Source organism: Panicum virgatum, chromosome 2K (assembly GCF_016808335.1).
Source record: "Panicum virgatum strain AP13 chromosome 2K, P.virgatum_v5, whole genome shotgun sequence".
In the NCBI taxonomy this organism is placed as follows: Eukaryota; Viridiplantae; Streptophyta; class Magnoliopsida; order Poales; family Poaceae; genus Panicum; species Panicum virgatum.
This window is the reverse complement of record NC_053137.1, coordinates 50,922,772-50,942,126: the sequence shown is the minus strand read 5'-3', so window position 1 is coordinate 50,942,126 and position 19,355 is coordinate 50,922,772. Positions and strand designations below refer to the sequence as shown.

The following is a 19,355-nucleotide window of genomic DNA, read 5'->3' as shown; positions in this document are numbered from 1 at the left end:
TATTTTTAACTCAGTGTTGTTGTATGGTTTGTTACATCTAAAAGTGTAATATAATGTTTAGAGGCAATAACAAAAGCATGCTTCACTTTTTATTTTGTGCTATGCCTTGTGCTGGTTCAACAGCTTATTATCATTTTATTTGAGCATGCTACTTAAGTATCATTTCATATCTAATGAAACATCAATATCATGTATTGATTAATAACATACAACATTTAAAGCAAGAGGTGTCTGATCATGCTGGAGTATGGATGTTTCAGGATTTTTATGTTTTACCTACATTGAAATATTTGTAGGTTGCAAGAAAAGAAGAAGGTAGTGGATGGGATCCCACATATACAAGGAGGAGTTTTTTTTCCCATATTGGAGATCAGTGTTACGAACCCGGTGTCCTGTGAAGGTGTATCCAGTTTATGCAAGAGCAGATGCTAGGTCTGGGCGTCATCTTGAACGGATCAGTGTCTCTCGGAGTAGCCCAATGATCAATGGAGCTACTCCAAACCATAAGCTTGGTTTGGTGGGAAGAACCTCAACACTTTCAAGCAATCTTCATGCCAAAAGGAGCTTCAGCATTGCAGCTATTGGTGCATTCAGGTTCTTGAAACTGCTAAAGTATGCATGAGTAGAAAGGTACGCCACTAGTTTTTAGTTTTGTTTCCCTACCCCAAGTTTACTGAACATGACCACATGGAACTTGCTTTGATTGGGTTTGGTATTCTTTTACTTTCCCTTATTTTCCTCTGTTACCACATGGAACTTGATTGATAGGAATTATGGTAAAGCTTACATATTGATGTAATTGTGTAGATAAAGAGGACATAACGCCACCGTGTTTTTGTTTGAATAGGTGCCCTGTGAATGCTACTCCGTGCATGTTTCTCCAATAATGGGCTGGTTGCTCATTGTGTTGTGTTTGTTGGTGGATGTTCCTGATTAGATGACATCGATGTGGCCGAACCTGTATTGCTATGGTCGCATGTGTTAATGGTTTATCTAATACTTGAACCTTGGGTGTAACATGGGCCTGGACCCAGACAATTCGGATGGGCTCTAGCAGCCCGCCGATGAACAATTTCGCCTTCTGCGACACTGACAAGTCCTGAGTGTGGCACAAGACGATGTTGAAGCGGTCGGCGTAGTCTTGGATGGTGGACACGAACTCACGAAGGGCAGCCGGGCCAGTTTGGATAGGGATGTTCCATGGAACGCTGGCCCGAAACGGAGATTGCACACCTCTGTGAAGCGATCCCAGAGAAGCATGCCGTCATCCTGCTCGAGGGCGTAATACCAGGTCTGGGCGCTGCTAGTTAGATGGTATATATGACGCCAGCCAGGTGCGGTCTGAGGAAGGAATGCGCTGGACGTGGAAGAACTGTTCGCAGTGGTTGAGCCACTTTAGGGGATTTGCCGCGCCATCGTACGTCGGGAAGTTGAGCTTATAGTAGCCTGGCGGATGGTGAGCCGTGCCATGGCCAGCACCCGGTGCTGGAAACACAGGGGCTCCTCGAAGACCTGCGCTAGCCGCGAGCTGAAGGAGGAGGCTGTCGAGCAGGGGCTGGGAGGAGGTTGCCGCCATAGCTCCCCACAGGATGGGACCCAATGTGCGTAGAAACTCGATGCCGAGGATGACCTCGAACCCACCGAGATTGATGCCGAAGAACGTGACGGCGAACTCATCAGTGCTGATGACTAGTGTGTTTCCGGTCAGGTTGTTGACCAAAGAAAAGGTTTGAAATGCAATGCTATAATAATGAAATTCAACAAGTGTTTGGCCAAATTCCTACTGCGCGTATTAGCTCAATAACATGGCTCAAGCATGAAGTGATTCCCAAGTACATTATTGCTATTTTTACCACCTTAGTGTTGTTGAATGATATGTTGCATCTGAAACTTATTTGGTGCCTGTTGGAAAGATTCTGATAAAGGGAAATGCAGTGTAACATAGGCAATAAAGAAAGCATGTTTCGTTTGTTAAGCTAGTTTAGCAGCTTACCATGTTATTTGAGCTGCTACTTAAAGTATCATTCATATCCAATGAAACGTCGATATCGTGTTGACTAACGTACAACATCTCTAGCGAGAGGTGGCTGATCATGCTGAAGTATGGATGTTGCTGGCTTTTTTTGATGTTGCATCTTTCTTGAACTGTGTGACAGGCTGCAAAGCAAGAAATGAAATAGGTAGTGGATGGGATCCCACATATCCGAGGATAAGGTTTTTCTCATTTTGGAGATCAGTGTTACGATTGTGTCCTGTGAGGGTGTATCCAAGCTATGCAAGGGAGAAGAATGATGCTAGGTCATGGCTTCGTCTCGGCCCGCTCCGTATCTCTGGAGTAGCCCGTTGGTCAGTGGATCTACTCCAACTCCAAATCATAAGTTTGGTTCGGTGGGAGGAATATCTGCACTTACAAGCAATCATCAGCCCAAAAGGAGCTTCAGCACTGCTGCTAGTGGTGCATCAAGGCTCTTGAGAGTACTAAAAGTGCTAGACCCCAAATCATAAATTGTTTGCCGAGTTTGTAGATAATAAATAATGCCCTTGTCATCTTTAAGAGCTCTTGTATTTATGAATAACTAAAATCCTCGTATAGCTATTATGTAAAATGAAATAGCTAGCGAAAAAAGGATGAAATCCAACAGCTTCTCCAAAATCTAAAAAGGGATGGCTAACGCTCAGCGCTAGGCAAAGATACCCAGCGGCACACCTTAAATAGAAAACGAGGTAAATAGAATTTCTGTTGGATGGATATTTTTTGTCTTCTTTTTTTTTAACTAACTCACTCAAGATATAAGAGCTCTTGGAGATGCTCTTGCTCGAAAACACTTTTTGTCGCAGAAATAATTGTGCCCCCCTCCCTCCCAAATAAAATTTTTGAAAGGTTTGTTGTGTTTGATGCGTTTCTATGTAAATGATATTTGAGTCAACATACATCCTGCTTGTACACTTTGATATGTATGTTGGTGAAGTCTAGTGGCAGGGTAAATACAAGAGAAATATCCCAAAACAGGTTAACCAAAGATGACATTCTTTGACTGTTTTTGCTAGGGTGTTAAGGTAGTGCACATTTGCTCCTAGAAATGTGAATCTTTTTTTTTGAAAATATCCATATTTGAACTGAATTTTCGGATTACCTTGTTTGACATGAAGAATGGTGCCATATAATCCTAGCTGTGACATTTTTATATAGCGGTGTTCTAATATACACCTAGTGCAATGGAGAAGATGATGCAAAATGACTGCAGACATTTGAAACTGATGGTCTTGAACTCTATCAATTACCTTCGAAAGAGTAGTATTTGTTTATATTTTCGGTTGTATGTTGATCAAAAACATAAATTGGAAAAAAGAATCTGTATGGCTCGTAGCCTCCCACGACCCTTTTTTTAAGAGTGAAATGCACCCATGGTTTTCTTTAACTTGCAGTGGCGTATCATCTGGGTGTACGAACTTGGAATCTTCATATAATGATTCATAACTTGTTAAATTGTGTTATTTAGGTCAACTATAATTTTCACTTGTCAATATGAGAAACTATCGAGGTAATTCGAGAACTTTTGACCAAAATGGCACATTCGATAAGTTAGGGACCTGAATCTACATTTTTAAAATTTATGAATCTAGATGACACTCAATGATAATGTCCATGTATTTCACTCTTTCTTTAAATTTGCCAATCTTGGATCCAATGATCTGATGTTACAGTTACACGTTTGCTCTTCCTCTAATCTCACTGGAAACAAATTTTAAAGAAAATTTAAATGCAAAAATTTAACCTAAACATAGATCTAAGTCAAATGTGAAATTGAACTAATCCAAAAATTTGAAATCGGGCTGAAACAAAATGAAATTGTTAAGGGCAAAGTAATTCCAGCAAGGAGTCGATCTCAACACGAGCTCGATTCCTTCGCGCAGCGCAGACAGCAGACCAAAGCCTCGTCAGTTTGGATCCGCGCGCGGCCGCCGAGCACCCCCGTCGCCGCCACTGGTCGCCGGCGGCGATGGCCGCCGACGACGTGCGCGAGCTCCTCCTCTCCACCACCGCCGACGCCTCGGACCCCTCCACCCCGCTCTCCGCGCCCGACCTGCGCCTCCTTATCGACCGCCTCCGCCTCCGCTCGGACCGCCTGCACGCCTCCGCCCTCTCCTTCGCTGCCTCCCACCGCGGGGCCCTTGCCTCCTCGCTAACCCGCGCGGCCTCCGCTGCCGACTCCTCCGCCTCCCTTGAGTCCTCCCTGGACTCCGCCCTCGCGCCGCTCGCCTCCTCGCCTGACCTCTCCGACCTCAGGGCCCTCGCCGACCGCCTCCTTGCCGCGCGCCGCGAGCTCGCCGAGCGCCAGGAGCACCTTGCCGCGGCCTCCACAATTGCTTCGTTCGCTGCCCGCCTCCGAGAGGCCCGTGCGGCAGCGAACCCCCTTGACACGGCTGCTGCTGCTGCTGCTGAGCTCAAGCCCCTACTGATTGATGCCGAGCGATCCGGATCCGGTGAAGACGGTCCTGTCGTGTTTGGGCTCCTCAGGAGCGATTGGGAGCAGCTTGTCGACGAGGTGAGGAGATTATGCTTTGGAGTGATTCAGCTTATGTTAGGTTTGCATTTGTGCTAATTATTGTTTCCGAATTGTTGTTATGGTGATGACGCAGCTGCAAGTGGGACTTGCGAAGAATGTGGAGGAGTGCATGGAGTTTGCACCTGAGGGAGGGAAAGTGGTGGTAAGGGCTATTCCAAAATCATGTTCCAGTCGAAAGCAAAGTGTCGAGCTTTCTGTGGCGCTGCAGGCATTGGAGGTGAGATTTACTGAGAAAATTCGGTTGGTGCTTCTGCATCACGGCTTGAGAGCTCCAATCAATTTGGCCATAACCCTAAACTTGTAAACAATTAATGGAATTGGTAATGTAAGTATGGAACTTAGTTGGGAGCTTTGATGGACTCATGGACATCGAGCGGAGCTTAAATTGCACATTAGCTTAAGCTGCATCGCTGTAGAAATGATGAATGCAATTTTTTTTTAAAGATAGCTATTGTCCAAGGATTATAGGCTGTTGTGTTGGAAATTTCGAACACTGATCTAATCCTTCGTCAGCTAAATTCATGACAGCTTTGGAAAAGAAAAACACATTTGCTGCTGTAGAAGCTCCACCCCCTTGTGCCCATATGATAATCTTCTTTTGATATATTGCGGACTATATTGGAATTGAAGCTAAGGACCTCTGATCTGCATTACTTGTTTTAGCCTTGGGCACAAGAACTAAGGAGTTGAAAAAAATATGACCAGTGAAGTGTGTATTATTATGCCAAAAAGCACACACTCACTCTCTCCATACTAGTTAATGATTTGAGGGGAAGATTGGAAAAAATGGGTCAAAGTTACCTGAACTTGTAGCACGATTATTGTAGAGATAGTAGAAGAGGCTATCTCTACAATTGTTGTATAGTAGAAGAGGCTAAAACAACAATTCTTGTGAACGGGAGGGAGTATACGGTAGGATGTTTTGCACCCTGGGGCTACTCCCTGTGGAGAAGGTGGTGGTGTGGTTAGGGCTCAGAGCAAGTAGAAGGTTCTAATCCATGTTTGCCATGTATTGATAATTTCCTCTCCTGTAAACAGAAAAGGAGTTTCCTGACAATGAACAGATAGCTGATAGAAGGATATATCTTAAAGGCAACTAGATCCTAATTTATATTTCCATCTCTCTAACTTAGCTTACTTAGGGGATAAGACAACAGATATCATCCTTCTAGGCTTTGTCTGATGGGGCAGGTACTGTTATGGGTACCTTGCATAGTGTTGAGTCCACATTATACGTTAACATTGAGCTTCTCCAAATGTATCACTTTGTCATTTCTTTGTTATGCAGATCATTGATGCCCTAGACTATGGAATGGCTAAGATTGCAGACTTGATGATGAAACATATTCTGGTCCCAGCAATCAGTAACATACACGTTGCAGTTTCTGTAGAAGTGATTCAAGAAGTTGGCCCAGAACACTCAGTATCAGTCTTGACCATAGTCGCTTCAGAGGGGCTAAAAGTAAGCATTTCATTATTAGTTCCTGATTTATAAAGAAAAATGTTTGTAGATTCAAGTGCTATCTTGACTTAGTTCATTGTCAGATGTGTGCTTTTGCCATATTTTTTCAAGACATTACTATATACTCCCTCTGTTTTTAAATATATGATGCTTAGGACAAGCTAATCTTGTTAAAAAAATGAACTAATTGCTTGTCCTAAACTTTATATATTTAAAATTGGAGGGAGTATCTGCTGAATGTGTATCTTCATTTCAAGAAAAAAAAACTCAACAATTAAAAATATTTTGATTTTTAGCAATATTGGAGAGAATTAGATATTTGTACATCTGGAACCACAAACCACAATTAGTCTGCTGACTATGTAAACAGTGTAAACTTATTTCTTGTTTGCTTTATGTAACTGGCTATTATTGTTGAAGGACAACAAAGATGGTTTGAGTCTGTACTCACGAATAATTGATGTCATCAAGTTTGCGTGCAAGTTCATTTGCATGGAAAATAGCAAGTGGGTTCAGTCTTTTGCAAAGTTAACTTGGCCAAGAATTTCTGATATGGTTATCACACACTTTCTCTCCAAGGTATGGTTCTTCCTGATTTCCTTTGCTTCTCATGAGCAGCCATTTAGCAGCATGCTTGGATCTTATCAACTACAGTGCTGTCATTGTGAATTTTGATTAGCTTTGCTTTCTATAATGTGAGACAAAGCTATTATATCTTGCATAATCTTCATCTAGCTTCTGCTAGAATATATGAGTTTTTCCAGCAAGTATAATTTCTTTGTTTAGTGCTGATTGAATTTTGATTAGCTTTGCTTTCTATAATGTGAGACAAAGCTATTATATCTTGCATAATCTTCATCTAGCTTCTGCTAGAATATATGGGTTTTTCCAGCAAGTATAATTTCTTTGTTTAGTGCTGATTGAACTGGTTATCTTTCTTTTGCTGTGTATAAACCAAATCTTTATTTGGTTCAGTTACAATGACTTGATTTGCAGCCGTCGTCCTGTGTATATCATTCAATATAGCTCTAGAGAACTATGTTATGTTATTTTAGCCCTCTAATTTGCTCATTATAGTATCATACTTTCCACCAATTGAACACTTGATTGAGTCCTATAGTAGGAAGAATCATTTTGTTAGAAAAAGGAACAGAGTGACCTAAACTAAAGGTTACTATCGTTACAAACTGCAATCAACTGTTTGGATTTTATGAGCTTCCCATTTTAGTTCTGTTGTTCGTAGACGTTTGCATGGTAATCCAGATCCAGTAATTGCTATCCTAGAGAGATGGAGATGGAGAGGTACACTATATAATGATCTTAGTTTCATATTCTCATTGATTGCATATCGTTCGGTTCAGAAAATGTATATAGAATAGGTAGAACATATGTTATCCCTCTAATTTGCGCATTGTATTATCACTTACCAACTATTGATTTTTTTTTTACTCAAATATATCTTTGTAGTTCCATAATGGGAAGAATCAAAATTGTTGGAAAAGGAACAGAGCAGTGTTCTAAAAAACGTTTTTAAACGTCGTTTAATCTTGATTAAACGCTGAACGGTGGCCAAGCGTTGCGTTTAATCACAGTGTCGTTTAATCACAACACACGTTTAATCATGTTCAATCTACGTTTAATCACAAAAAACTCTAAACCATAGGCAAGCGTTCGCCTAGCGTCTAGCGTTTTTTAGAACCTTGGAACAGAGTGATCTGAGCTAACTTACTAACTATCCTTATTGACTACAAGAAACTTAGGGTAGTTGCTCTTCAGATTGTTTTGGACTGATCCTTCACTTATGTCTTTTCAGGCTGTACCAAATGAGGCATCCAAGCTAATTGAGTTCCAAGATGTTGTACGGAGTACAGCTGAATTTGAGAACAAACTTAGGAGCATGATGTTTCTTTTGCCTGATAGAAAGGATGCCAAGTTGACCCAATTTGTTGATGATGTTGAAGTTCATTTTGCTATACGGAAGAGAAGTGAGATCTTGGTGAAAGCAAGGAACATTCTTGTACAATATGATTATGATAACCCTCTGGTGAGTTGCTTTGGTTAACCCAAGGGTTTCCATGGGCAAGATACTGAGCAGGATAATGTGGCCATTTTTCGCATACGCACTAAAGAGGCTTGGTATTGCAGGAATCTGGTGATCGAGGTGATTCTGTTGTTGATCTACTTTTCCTGCCGGAGAAGTGTTTTACATCTAAATCAGTACTTCTATTAATGAAATTGGTTCATGGAGCCCTCAAGGTATGCCTACCGACACATTATTTTTTGTTGTTGTGTTCTATACATCTATCATCACTGACCAGAATAACTACTGCTCTGTTCGTCATGGCATGTATTCTTATCATTAGTTGCATGTATCAGCCAATGCGTAACGCGTTCACCATTCCATGCAAATTCACTCTTCCAGCTTTCAGTGTTCATGAGATGTAAGTTCTTATTGGATGAGATTTGATGTACATCAATATTTCTTGTCGAATAACCAGAGCAGGATGCATCGATGTCATCCGCAAGAGTTGCTAAGGAATTTTGCTTTGCTGCTAGGGATGTCTTACTCCTGTATAAGGCTATTGTGCCAGTTCAGGTTCGTGCATGTACAAACTTTGAATGATAGTTTAGTCTTCCACATTATGCCATGTCATTTGTACCTAAAGCAAATTATAGAACATTCTAGTTTCAGTTCTATTTTCAGGCACTATTATTATTACATAGTAATTGACCTTTATCATTTTTTTTTCTGAAGCTAGAGAAGCATCTTGATAGCATAAGTCAAGTGGCTGCTATTGTTCACAATGACTTCTACCATTTATCCCAAGAAATTCTTGGCCTTGCATTTCAGGTGTGCATATCCAACCTTTGCTGTGTGTTGTTACGCGTCATCTTGGGATGTGGTTGATTTATGTTAATGTGTGTTTTTTTAAGAATTCTGCTAAAAAAATGCAGATTTTGTGTTTGGTACTAGAGATAGTCTTAGGATTGTACGAGGTGACACTTAGCCATGCATCGCCTATGGCCTCAACAGTCAACATCACTACACCAACTCCATTTGCTACATCTCTGGCACGCTGCCATCTCTTTGTTCCCACTACCGCCTCCCTTCTGTGATACCACCTCCCTTCGTGCAATCAGCGCGAAGGGAACCTCTGTGGTGCCTTGTTTTCCGGGCTCCTCATGTACTGCCTCCAGCACCAACAACCATTCTGGTGCGCTTGCAGGCAGCGGAGCCCTCGCCACCACCCACCGCTTGTCAGGGGACTTGTGGACCCCAAGACAAGCTTAATCTATCCAAGTTGCCACTGTTTGTTGTGTCCACTAACACTGGCTATGGGTGATAAGACAACATTTTGTTGTGTGGTAAGATAGAGTGTTTACTTTTTCCAAAAAAACTAGTATACGCATGAAAACCAAAGATCCATGTATTTAAATCCTTTATTGATCTTGTTTAGTTCAGGCAAAATAAAAAAGAACCAACCTCATGCTGCTGTAAATCTATTTTCCTCTTTGGGCAACCAAATTGAATAGCACTTCTTAAGAGATATTTCTCGTTAGACATATTGGGTTTTCAAAAGGAATGCATTTGACTAACCTTTCTGGATGCTTTTGTCCAGTACCATGCAGATTTTCCTATTGATCTACAGAAACAAGTTGTTTTTGTGGATTTAGCACCAATCTTCTCCCAGATGGCAGATGTTGTATTGAGAAGACAAATACAACTCACTATTGATACCATAAGCGAGGTCATTAGATCTTTCTAAATATTTTTCCACACATAATTACTTCTAATTTTGAACTCTTATTTAAACTTTCTAGTTCGTTGCATTGTTTTTCAGGCTATAGATGGTGCTGATGGTTTTCAGAACACACACCAACCTCAGCATTATGAGTCAGCAAAATTTAGTATTGATCAGGTTTGTTCCATTGTTAAAGAATAAGAGCTGTTTGAACCCTTCTTTTTGGGAGGGGAGGGGAGGGAGGGGGGTGGGGGGGGGGGGAGAGAGAGAGATTTTCATACATATTTGCTTTTAGCTTGTTCATCGAGCCTGTAGCGCCACTTGAATATCACTTACACAATGGAGAAACAAAACAACCTTGGTTTCTAAGTCCAAATTCACTTTTTTAGTGCTGAAAGTAACAAGAGAATTGTTTATTATAATTGTGAAATTGGTAAAATCAATCGCTAATCAAAATGAGTGGTGTGTTTCTTTTGATTCTTTTACTTGAATTTGGAACTGCTATAAATATCATATTGTGAAGCTTGGAAAAGCTTTTGGTCTTTTTACTATCTTTTGACCAATCTTTAGTGAGGAGGAAAAAATGAATTTTTTACCAGAATTCATGCTAGTCATTCAAAGAACATTTTTACTTGAATCGTTCCTGGACCTCCAATGAAATTAAAATTGTCTTGTTCATGCTGTGCCAAATCCTCAGCAGCAACCAATTTCAGTTGTCGAAAGCTCGTCTCATTTTTCCGTCTAACTGGGCATTGGGATTGTTTTGTCAACATCATTGTTTCACTCTAATATCTATGGGTTCAATTCAGGTCGTGTTCATTTTGGAAAAGATCCGCATCATGTGGGAATCAATACTGCCAAAATCAACCTACAGGAAAAGTATGTATCATGTCCTTGGCTCTGTCTTCTCCAGAATTGCAAGAGATATGCTTCTGATAGATGACATGGCAGCAGAAGAGACATTGCAGGTGATACATGTTGTGCCATAATGGTTGATCAAATCTTGATCTTCACTAATATATTGTATGCTTACAGCTGCAAGGCCTTATCCATTTGGCTCTCGAAAATATCTCTTTGCTATTTCTTTCTCTGGTTGATAACGATGATGGCAGCACAAAGTTCTTAGACCATGACACTTGGATTCAATTGGATGGAACTGTCCCATCTTTGAAAAAGTTTCGTAAGCTAGCAGGTACATTTTGCTGGTTCTATTTATGGATTCTTTTAAATCTTTGACTGGGCTACATATTTTTATTTTTTTATCCCCTGAAATAACACTGAAAATAATTGTATTGTTCAGAGTTGCTTGATATGTCATTGAAGTCCATCACAGCGGCTTGGGAAAGTGGAGACCTGGTTAGCTGTGGTTTCACATCATCTGAGGTGAGCAAACCCAGTCCCCCTGTTCTTTTTAAGTTTGCATAGGGGTTTGGTATACAATATCAGAGGCTTAGCACTTTCTTTTTTGGAATTGTCTTATCTCATAGGCCCTTAGATTATCCATAGCTAGTCTACGTGTTCTGTCTGTTTTGGCAGGATTTATGCCCTCATGCTGTCCCGTGTATCGCAATATGTAATTTGGAAAGTACAGGATCATATATCCCTAATTCAAACTGCTGCATGACAATGAACTTGTACGCTGACCAAGTATCCTAAAATTCCAAGCCTCCTTTTCTGATTCAACCAATCTGTTTGTTAATCGTGTGCAGGTGCAAAATTTCATCAAAGCAATATTTGCTGACTCGCCTCTTAGGAAGGAATGCCTTGGATGGATCGTTAGGACACCAGCTTAGGATGCAGAAACGACACATTTATTTTTACGTGCTGACTATTATTTTTCCTCGCTCTTTTTCCCCCTTGTACACCATATACAGTAGTTACTGTTAATTGGTATGTGAGTTCAGTTTACACTGAAGGAGACTTTGTCATCTCCGATTCCCCAGTTCAATCCTCACCCGACCGCCTGGACTGATCAGATAAACAAATGTGCATGCTGTTTCTAACCTGATGATTAAAATTTGAATTCACATCATTGCACGTGTATTTTGGGAAGAAACATTTGCATCCGTGCTGTGGCCTGGAAGCAAAGTTTAGGCGATCCTTGCCACGATTTTGATTAGCTTACTGCACCCTCTCGCGGCCCCGAGCTGTTCGTTGTTGGGCCGGCGCAAGATCCCTCGCCGTTGTCGGAGTAGCGATGTGGCCGTCGCCCTCGCCCGTCGGCCACTCGCCGCAGTGCGGCTAGTGACATGATGGCGTGAGGTGTCGGCTAGCGGCGGGTACGAATTACTCCCTCTATTTTTTTATATTGTATTACGTTTTTGCTGTAAGTGAAATTTAACTAATTTTGACCGCAACGAGATGGGTGGTCGAAAAAGTTGTTTGGGCTAGCCGACTTCGACGCCCGCGAAGTTCCTGCGCAGTTGGCGGGAGATGAGCAATCAATCCCCCATCCCCGCGCGCACTCCCGGCCCAGCCGTGCGAATTTCTATTTATCGCGCGTGCTACCCGCATGCAGCTGTCGCAGAACACGGCAACGCGCAACGCAGACCGAAGGCAGGTACAGGCGCACGGCCATGATGACGCTGCAGGGTGCAGGCGCCTGGGCAAGTTGGCTGTTTGCCTGTACTTATTAGAATCGGCCAGTTCCACTTTCTTTCTTTTTTTCATTCCCTCATTCGTTCTTTTCACGATTGCTCGCAATGACTCATTCGTTCTTTTTTTATTCTTTCTTTTCACATTCGTTTGTTCTTTATTTCTTTCTTTTCACATTTTTTTTCATTTGCTATTTTGTTGTTTTCGCATTTTGATAGATTTATTAAAATAATTTTATTATTTTTCCCAATTGTATTATATTAAAATCTATATTTTTCCAATGCAGGCTGGCATTCAAACAGTAAGGCAGAAGTCGTTTCAAGCTTTCGTCGTCAATTTGTGAGTACATGATTATGTACTTCTTTCTATTTTATTTGCTCTTTTTTATTCTTTTTTCTGCAGAATATTGCTTGGTACTTGAAATATTTCCAAAATAAATTTAAAATGTTCCGAAACACTCTGGAATGCTTCTAAACAAACTAAACGTTTTGGAACACTCTGAAAACTTTTGAAGTATTTCCAAGACATATGTAAATATTTCAGAACACTTCGAAATGTTTTTCAACAAATCTGAATGTTTCGAAACAAAATGAAAGTTTCGGAACACTATGAAAACGGAACAATAGAAACAAAAGTCAGAATGTTACGAAACACTTTGAAATATTTCAAAACAAATGTAATCGGAATACTCTAGAGTGTTTCTAAACAAATCCGAATGTTTCGGAACAAACTAAAAGTTCCAAAACACTTTGAAATGTTTCCAAAACAAATGTAAATTTTATTGTGGAACAATCTGAAATGTTTCTAAACAAATATGAATATGTATACAAAAACACTATGAAATGTTTCGGAACAATTTTTCTAAACATTTCTGATAACTATCCAGAACATTGCGAATTGTTTTCAAACAATTTTTTTTCACTTGACACTTTGTTTGAAATGTTTACAAACAAAGAAGAACAGAAAGCCCGTGAAATGAAAGCTCGTGAGAGAAAAGAACAAAAAATGTGAACAAGAAGAAGCGAATGAAAAAAAATTAACGTTTCCAGGCCAATAAGATTAATGGGCCGGCGTCCCCGTTCGTTCGCAGTTCGCTGCGCCGACGCGCACGTCGCACCCGTCCGCGCGCGCCCGCCAGCCTGGCACGCAACGCGGCCTCACGCCCGTTTCTTTATGCGATAGGACCGGTTCAAATCGCAGAATGCGATGTATAGACACGCCCCCAGCCGTTAGCCGTTGACTCCCGAGGGCGCGGAGGCACGTGCCGTGCCGAATCGGGATGCCGATCACGCGGGTAACTCGCAGTGGATTGCCGGCCGGTGGATTGCGCGCGCGATTCCCCGGCCGACGGCGCGCGGCGGGTGCTTCTGTGCTGGGGCTGCAGTGCTGCACTGCCGCTGGCCCTCTCCCTCGCCGGGCCGGGAGCTCTCTGTCAAATGATTCCATCTAGATGTAGGATGACTAGAGTCGTTGACACCAAATCATAGCGGGTACTTACTCATCTGCAAGACTGCAAAGATAGAGCTTACGTTACAGATGTATGCTTACATCGAGTGTGTTGCCAAACGAGCGGAAAGATCTATATATAAAAAAAGAGAAACAGAAAAGCTCAATGCCCCTAAAAAAAGTCAAGAGTTATCAGTACTGTAGCTATGCGTTAACGGAGCACACTTGCCCCGCGCCGTTGTATTTTTTTTTGCCCTTTTTTAAGACAAAATCTCTCCAAGACTTGGCTTGCGAGAGCCAAATATTGTCGGCAAGGCAAGCGCACATAGTCGCCCTACAGTGTGTTGAGCGTATTGAGATCGTACTACACTTCACCGTAAGCAAACTGTCAAATCATATGATTGTTTAATATCATCATCTTAACTTATCAACGCGCAGACTTCTTTGTTATTCCAAGAGCAAAAAAAAAGAGACAAACTGTAAAATCATGCCCGGCCTCAGCACGGTATGAAGTACTCCCTCCGTTCTAAAATGTAGATCGTTTTGATTTTTCTAGATTCATATATTTTACTATGAATCTAAATATATGTTTTATCTAGATACATAATAAACACTCTATGAATTTAAAAAAGTCAAAACAATCTATATTTTGGAACGAATGGAGTAATAATTTGGTACGGTACATTTTATCCACTTGATCACCAACACAGCGAATCACAGCCGTGGCTGCAGGCTGCAGCCCGTGTCACAGATGCACAAAATCCTCCGCCCCGGCCCGGGCCTCGCCACGCCGGGATACCCGCCGGCCACTCCGCCACGAGCCAACCGAACCCAAAGCCAAAGCCACCGCGCCGCGCGGGTACAAGATGGAGGCCGGCACCGCCGCGTGCGGTGCGTGCTTGCCTCGCCCTGTCCCCATCCCACGCTCCCTGTCAGTGGTCGCCTCGCCTCACAGTCGCCTCGCCTGCTTGCTTGCTTCTTCTCCCCCTCCTCCCCCACCCCACTCTACTCCAGTGCTCTCCTCCCCCCCGTTTCCGCTCCCACTCCCACTCCCACTCCACAGCCGGCAGCCTTGGCGGCTCGGGCGCAATGGCGGTCGACCCGCGGCAGGTGGTGGCGGGGTTCCTCACCCTCTCCATGTTCGTCATGCTCGGCAACATGATCAAGCACGACCACTTCTCCCCCGGCACCGAGGTCTGCTCTCCAAGCTCCAAGGATCTCCCCTTCCCTCTCTCGGTTCCCTCTCCTGGGGTCCGTCCGGTGGTAGCTTGCTTTTTTCTTGATTTGGTCGTGCGTGGCAGGCTCGCTGCGAGTGAGAATCAGCCGCTTGCTGTTTCATCTACTAATCTGTGTTGCCTGTGTGTGGAGGTGCCATGAGTGGGGGCGATTCGATTGGTTCCCTTGCTGGCCTGTGTAGAGTGCGGAGCGTGATTAGGATCTCCATTTCCGTTTGGTTCTTGCCAAATCTTAAGTGATTTTGGGGATGCAATGCTGAAGGGGATCTTGCACTGCTCAGTGACCTTGACTTCTGGGGCTTAGCTAGGGTTTATCTTATTCAATTCCACTCCATTAGCACGTTGCCTAGAGGCCATTAGGTGCATTGTTTAAGGAATCAGAAGCTCAATACATTATTGTGGGCTTCCCCAGAAGAAGAAAAAAGCCTGATGGCGGGCCACATCCTTGACCGGAAACACCAATTGGGAGGTCGTAAAGCAAAAGGGGGGGGGGGGGTCACTATTCTTAAGTCTCTTTACGAACAATCTCTATCCTACATCACATTTTAAAATTTAAGAAAGTTCCATCAGTCTCTCCATCGAGGAAAAGCAAAGAGGTGTCCTCTGTCCTCAACTAACCGGCTGCATCTAGTTTTCCAAACCGCTGAATTATTTGTCTCGCAAAGGGAGCTGATATAATTATCTGATAGATCAGGGTTATTGGAAGGATTTTTTTATCAATTGATCAAGGCATGTTGTAACCGGAATCCACGTTTGTGAACAGCTGGGCTTGGAGACAACAGGTGCAGAGTTTAACACGATGAAGCTTGATGATAATGCTGAATCGAACAGTATCAATACGTCTGGGGTAGAGAGCCTAATGGACACTGACGAGGAGGTTAAACCTTGCTGGACCAAACCAAGTCCAAGTAAGTAATTCTTCATTCTTAAATTTCGTAAGTTCTTCAGATCTGAATCTTTCCCAGAAAAATGTGCGTACTGATACTAATACGATTTCTGCAGAAACTCAACCTTCTAATGGTTTTGTGACATTCTCCTTGACTATGGGACCAGAATATCACATCTCACAGGTGAGCCTCTAACTCTTAACTTGTTGGCATGATTTATCATATGAGCAAGACAAGCCATGTGTCTGAATATTCTGTTTGGCTGAATTCTTTGAATGCATGCCATTTCCCAATTTTCACCTGCAGATCACAGATGCTGTGGTTGTTGCAAGGTATCTAGGTGCGACACTTGTACTTCCAGATATCAGAGGAAATGAATTAGGAAATAAGCGGTATGTTTCTTTTATAAGATGGGAATTTTCCGTTTCCTTAAGATAAATACTATGCAGATATATAAATGGTGCAAATTTGTATGCATATAGTATGAGCCTTAATCTCTAAAAATTCACAATTGTTTTCATAAATGTGACAATTTTGTCCATCTCAACTAATGACATAAGTTTTTTGATCAGAAAATTCCGAGACATGTACAATGTGGATAAATTCATGAGGAGCCTAGATGGTGTTGTCGAAGTAATAGAGGAACTACCTGATGAAGTGAGTGCTAAGAAGCCAGCAGTTATTAGAGTACCAAACCGGGTGACTGAAAGCTTTATCACAGACACTATCCAGCCCATCTTCCAAACAAACAATCACTTAAGACTCGCGATCATTTTCTCTTCAGTGAGTTTAAGACCAAGAGAGACCAATAACAAGGACTTGGATGCGACTGCTTGCCTTGCAATGTTCAGTGGCCTTGAACTGAAGCATGAATATTCTGAAGTGGCCAGGAAAATGTCAGATAAGCTTAAAGAGATAAGCAAGAAATCAGATGGGAAGGTCTTGGCAATTGATTTGCGGACTGACTTGCTAGAAAAGAAGAGTTGCAAAACAACCAGAGGCGCTAGAAGAAAGGGCTGCTATAATGCAGATGAGATTCTGGGTTTCCTGAGGAATGTTGGCTTCTCGGCTAATACAACCATCTACTTGACAGAGACGCGGTGGCACGAGGGCCTGAATGACCTGAAGGAAGAATTTCCAAACACTTGTACCAAGGCAAGGAACTTACTGCACATACAATCAATGTCAAATAAATTCTGTTTTCTCCCAAGCATTTCTTCCTAAATGTTAAACAGTAAACATTATCTCTTGTTTCCTTGGCATAATGCATTAACTGACATAAAAGGTAGTCTCATGATGCATAGGCAACCAAACATAGACCCAATTTGTGCACCACCTTTCGTGTTGGACTAGATGCGCACAAACATGTTTTGTCGGTGAACTGAATGCCACTTTTCTTTTTGCCATTCCACAGGATGACATAATACCAGCTGAGAACAAAGGTGAATTCCTGAAAGCCAGCAACTCCGACCTAGCGAGGGCTCTGGACCTCGAGATCTGCTCGCAGAGCGACGTGTTCATCCCAGCTATTGTTGGTCTGTTCTATGGCCATGTGACTGGTAAGAGGATCGCGTCGGGCCATACCCAAATCCTCGTGCCCTCTCAGTCCAGCGCCTTGACTCAGGCCTCAGACTTCATCTCCACCTACATCTCCAACAAGAACCACCTTGCCTACAAATGCTACTGCTAGCATGGCAGTTTCTACTGTCACTAATAAGACCTGCTGACGTGAGCCGCTGGGCAGTGATCTGGGTGCGTATACAAGTACCTTCCGTTGACGTGTTGTACACTAGTTGAACTTTTGTCATGGGGAATATTAATTAGCGTATGTTGTTGGTTACTTGCTTGGACATTGAAATTTGGCACAACAGCGAGTAACAATGAATTGCAAGTACGGTGTAAAACGAACATGAGTTTAGGCATGTCAAAAGGGTGAGGCTTCATCTTCATGTGCCCAGTAGCGCCCATCACCTCCTGTTAGCTCACCTGTTGCTGTAGAAAACTGCTCTGGAGATCTCCATTGCTGGTCTGGTCTGCTGTGTGTATCGCAACTCCTTGGCGTCGAGGAGGGCAACGCCCGACCGCCGACGGCAAAGGCAGTTGCAAGATTTGTACAGAAATAGTGCTTATGTCTGAGCTCAGCTGATCGCGGCGGCAGGTTGATCTCGCGATGGGCAATGCCTTCTGGCCGACGGGGGGCAAGGGATCCAGCCATCCAGCGACCTCCGCGCCCACGAGCTCGTGCATCTCGGAGGGCGCAGGCGTCGTGGCATGGTCAAATTGGGGCCCTGGGAGAACGACGCGGTGGGCCCTGGGGAGAATCTCTGAGTGGTATGGCCTCTACAGTATATCTGTAACTAAAAAGCTTTAGATATTCAATTAATGCATATGCCAACTAACAGCAAAGATAACAAGAGGTAGCGATTTGATAATATGCTAAATTGACAAACTGTGACGGCCTAAAAATGCATAATACATGCTGTGACAATACTAATACTAAGATAAGTCAATCCTTTGTTAAAATCACTACTACAAAAACGATTTATAGGAACACCTCGATTTTTTTCCAGAGACAGGTCAAAATGTAACCTGTTGCTATTGCTGTAGCAACTGACCCGCCATTGAAAATGCATTTTCTACAAAAATAAATAAATTTACTACTACAACCGGCCATCCTTTGCAGTGCTGGACCTGTGTTCCATAATTTTCCCATCATTTGGCTGCACAAGTATAAAGATAGATAAATTTAGATACATTTCAACAGCTTGCAGATATGAAATACATTACAAACACCAACAGCCAGCCATTGATACAGGTTTTGCAAAGTGGCTACCTTGATGTTTGAATTTGTGCATATCCTCATTGAGGACTCGATTTTGCTTGTCATAGTGTCTTTCATTTTTTTTTTTGCCTTGTCATAGTTATCATGGTAAAAAGTTTCAACAGCTGAAATGAACCCATCCATGACTTCCTCATCTCCAAAGATGGAGTCAGTGTAGCTATAATAGGGATTCAAGAAGTATGCAACCAAGTGTAAAGGACTCTCCAACCTTTTCTTCATCTTCCCATCAATGGTTTCCATGATACTATTGTAAAGATTTAAATTAACATTCTTGTCCATATTTCCTATGCCCACCATGATTTCTTTCGTGGCCTTCTAAATATCTCCATAAAGAAAAGCCATTGATGGCTTCACATCCCCATCAACCCTGCGAAGCACTTTCACTATTGATGGCTCGTAGTGTGCTGATGATTTGCTGTGTGCCTGTGTCCTTGCTTGCTGCTCGTTGGAGGTTGGCGTTTGATCTAGTGGTCGAAGAGCGGAGATAGAGGGGATTGATGGGTTGGCCGGCTCCCAGGTGTTGCGCCCATCGCTGCAGGCCCTACTACGCGGCCAGCACTGCACAGGCGGCCGGCAT

The 19,355-nt window shown here is 42.7% G+C and overlaps 2 protein-coding genes and 1 long non-coding RNA gene across 3 annotated transcripts; all 3 read left to right on the top strand.

The window, feature by feature from the left end:
- Window positions 1–107: 107 nt before the first annotated feature.
- On the top strand, window positions 108–1,005 carry LOC120695749. Its single transcript, XR_005683843.1, has 2 exons — window positions 108–630; window positions 848–1,005. It is a non-coding gene; the product is annotated as an uncharacterized LOC120695749 (long non-coding RNA).
- Window positions 1,006–3,907: 2,902 nt separating this feature from the next.
- On the top strand, window positions 3,908–11,805 carry LOC120695748 (centromere/kinetochore protein zw10 homolog). The gene is made up of 14 exons (XM_039978974.1): window positions 3,908–4,547; window positions 4,642–4,785; window positions 5,857–6,030; window positions 6,451–6,609; window positions 7,844–8,074; window positions 8,176–8,286; window positions 8,534–8,626; window positions 8,786–8,881; window positions 9,651–9,779; window positions 9,873–9,950; window positions 10,583–10,741; window positions 10,809–10,965; window positions 11,074–11,156; window positions 11,483–11,805. Exons 1-14 carry the CDS (start codon window positions 4,002–4,004, stop codon window positions 11,564–11,566), a joined length of 2,244 nt encoding a protein of 747 aa, XP_039834908.1. The 5' UTR covers window positions 3,908–4,001; the 3' UTR covers window positions 11,567–11,805.
- A 2,907-nt stretch (window positions 11,806–14,712) lies between these two features.
- Window positions 14,713–17,885, top strand: LOC120695747 (protein MANNAN SYNTHESIS-RELATED 1-like). Its single transcript, XM_039978973.1, has 6 exons — window positions 14,713–15,008; window positions 15,813–15,957; window positions 16,052–16,119; window positions 16,243–16,328; window positions 16,509–17,091; window positions 17,351–17,885. The coding sequence occupies exons 1-6, from the start codon at window positions 14,904–14,906 to the stop codon at window positions 17,624–17,626; spliced, it is 1,263 nt and encodes a 420-aa protein (XP_039834907.1). The 5' UTR covers window positions 14,713–14,903; the 3' UTR covers window positions 17,627–17,885.
- The last annotated feature ends 1,470 nt before the right edge of the window (window positions 17,886–19,355 follow it).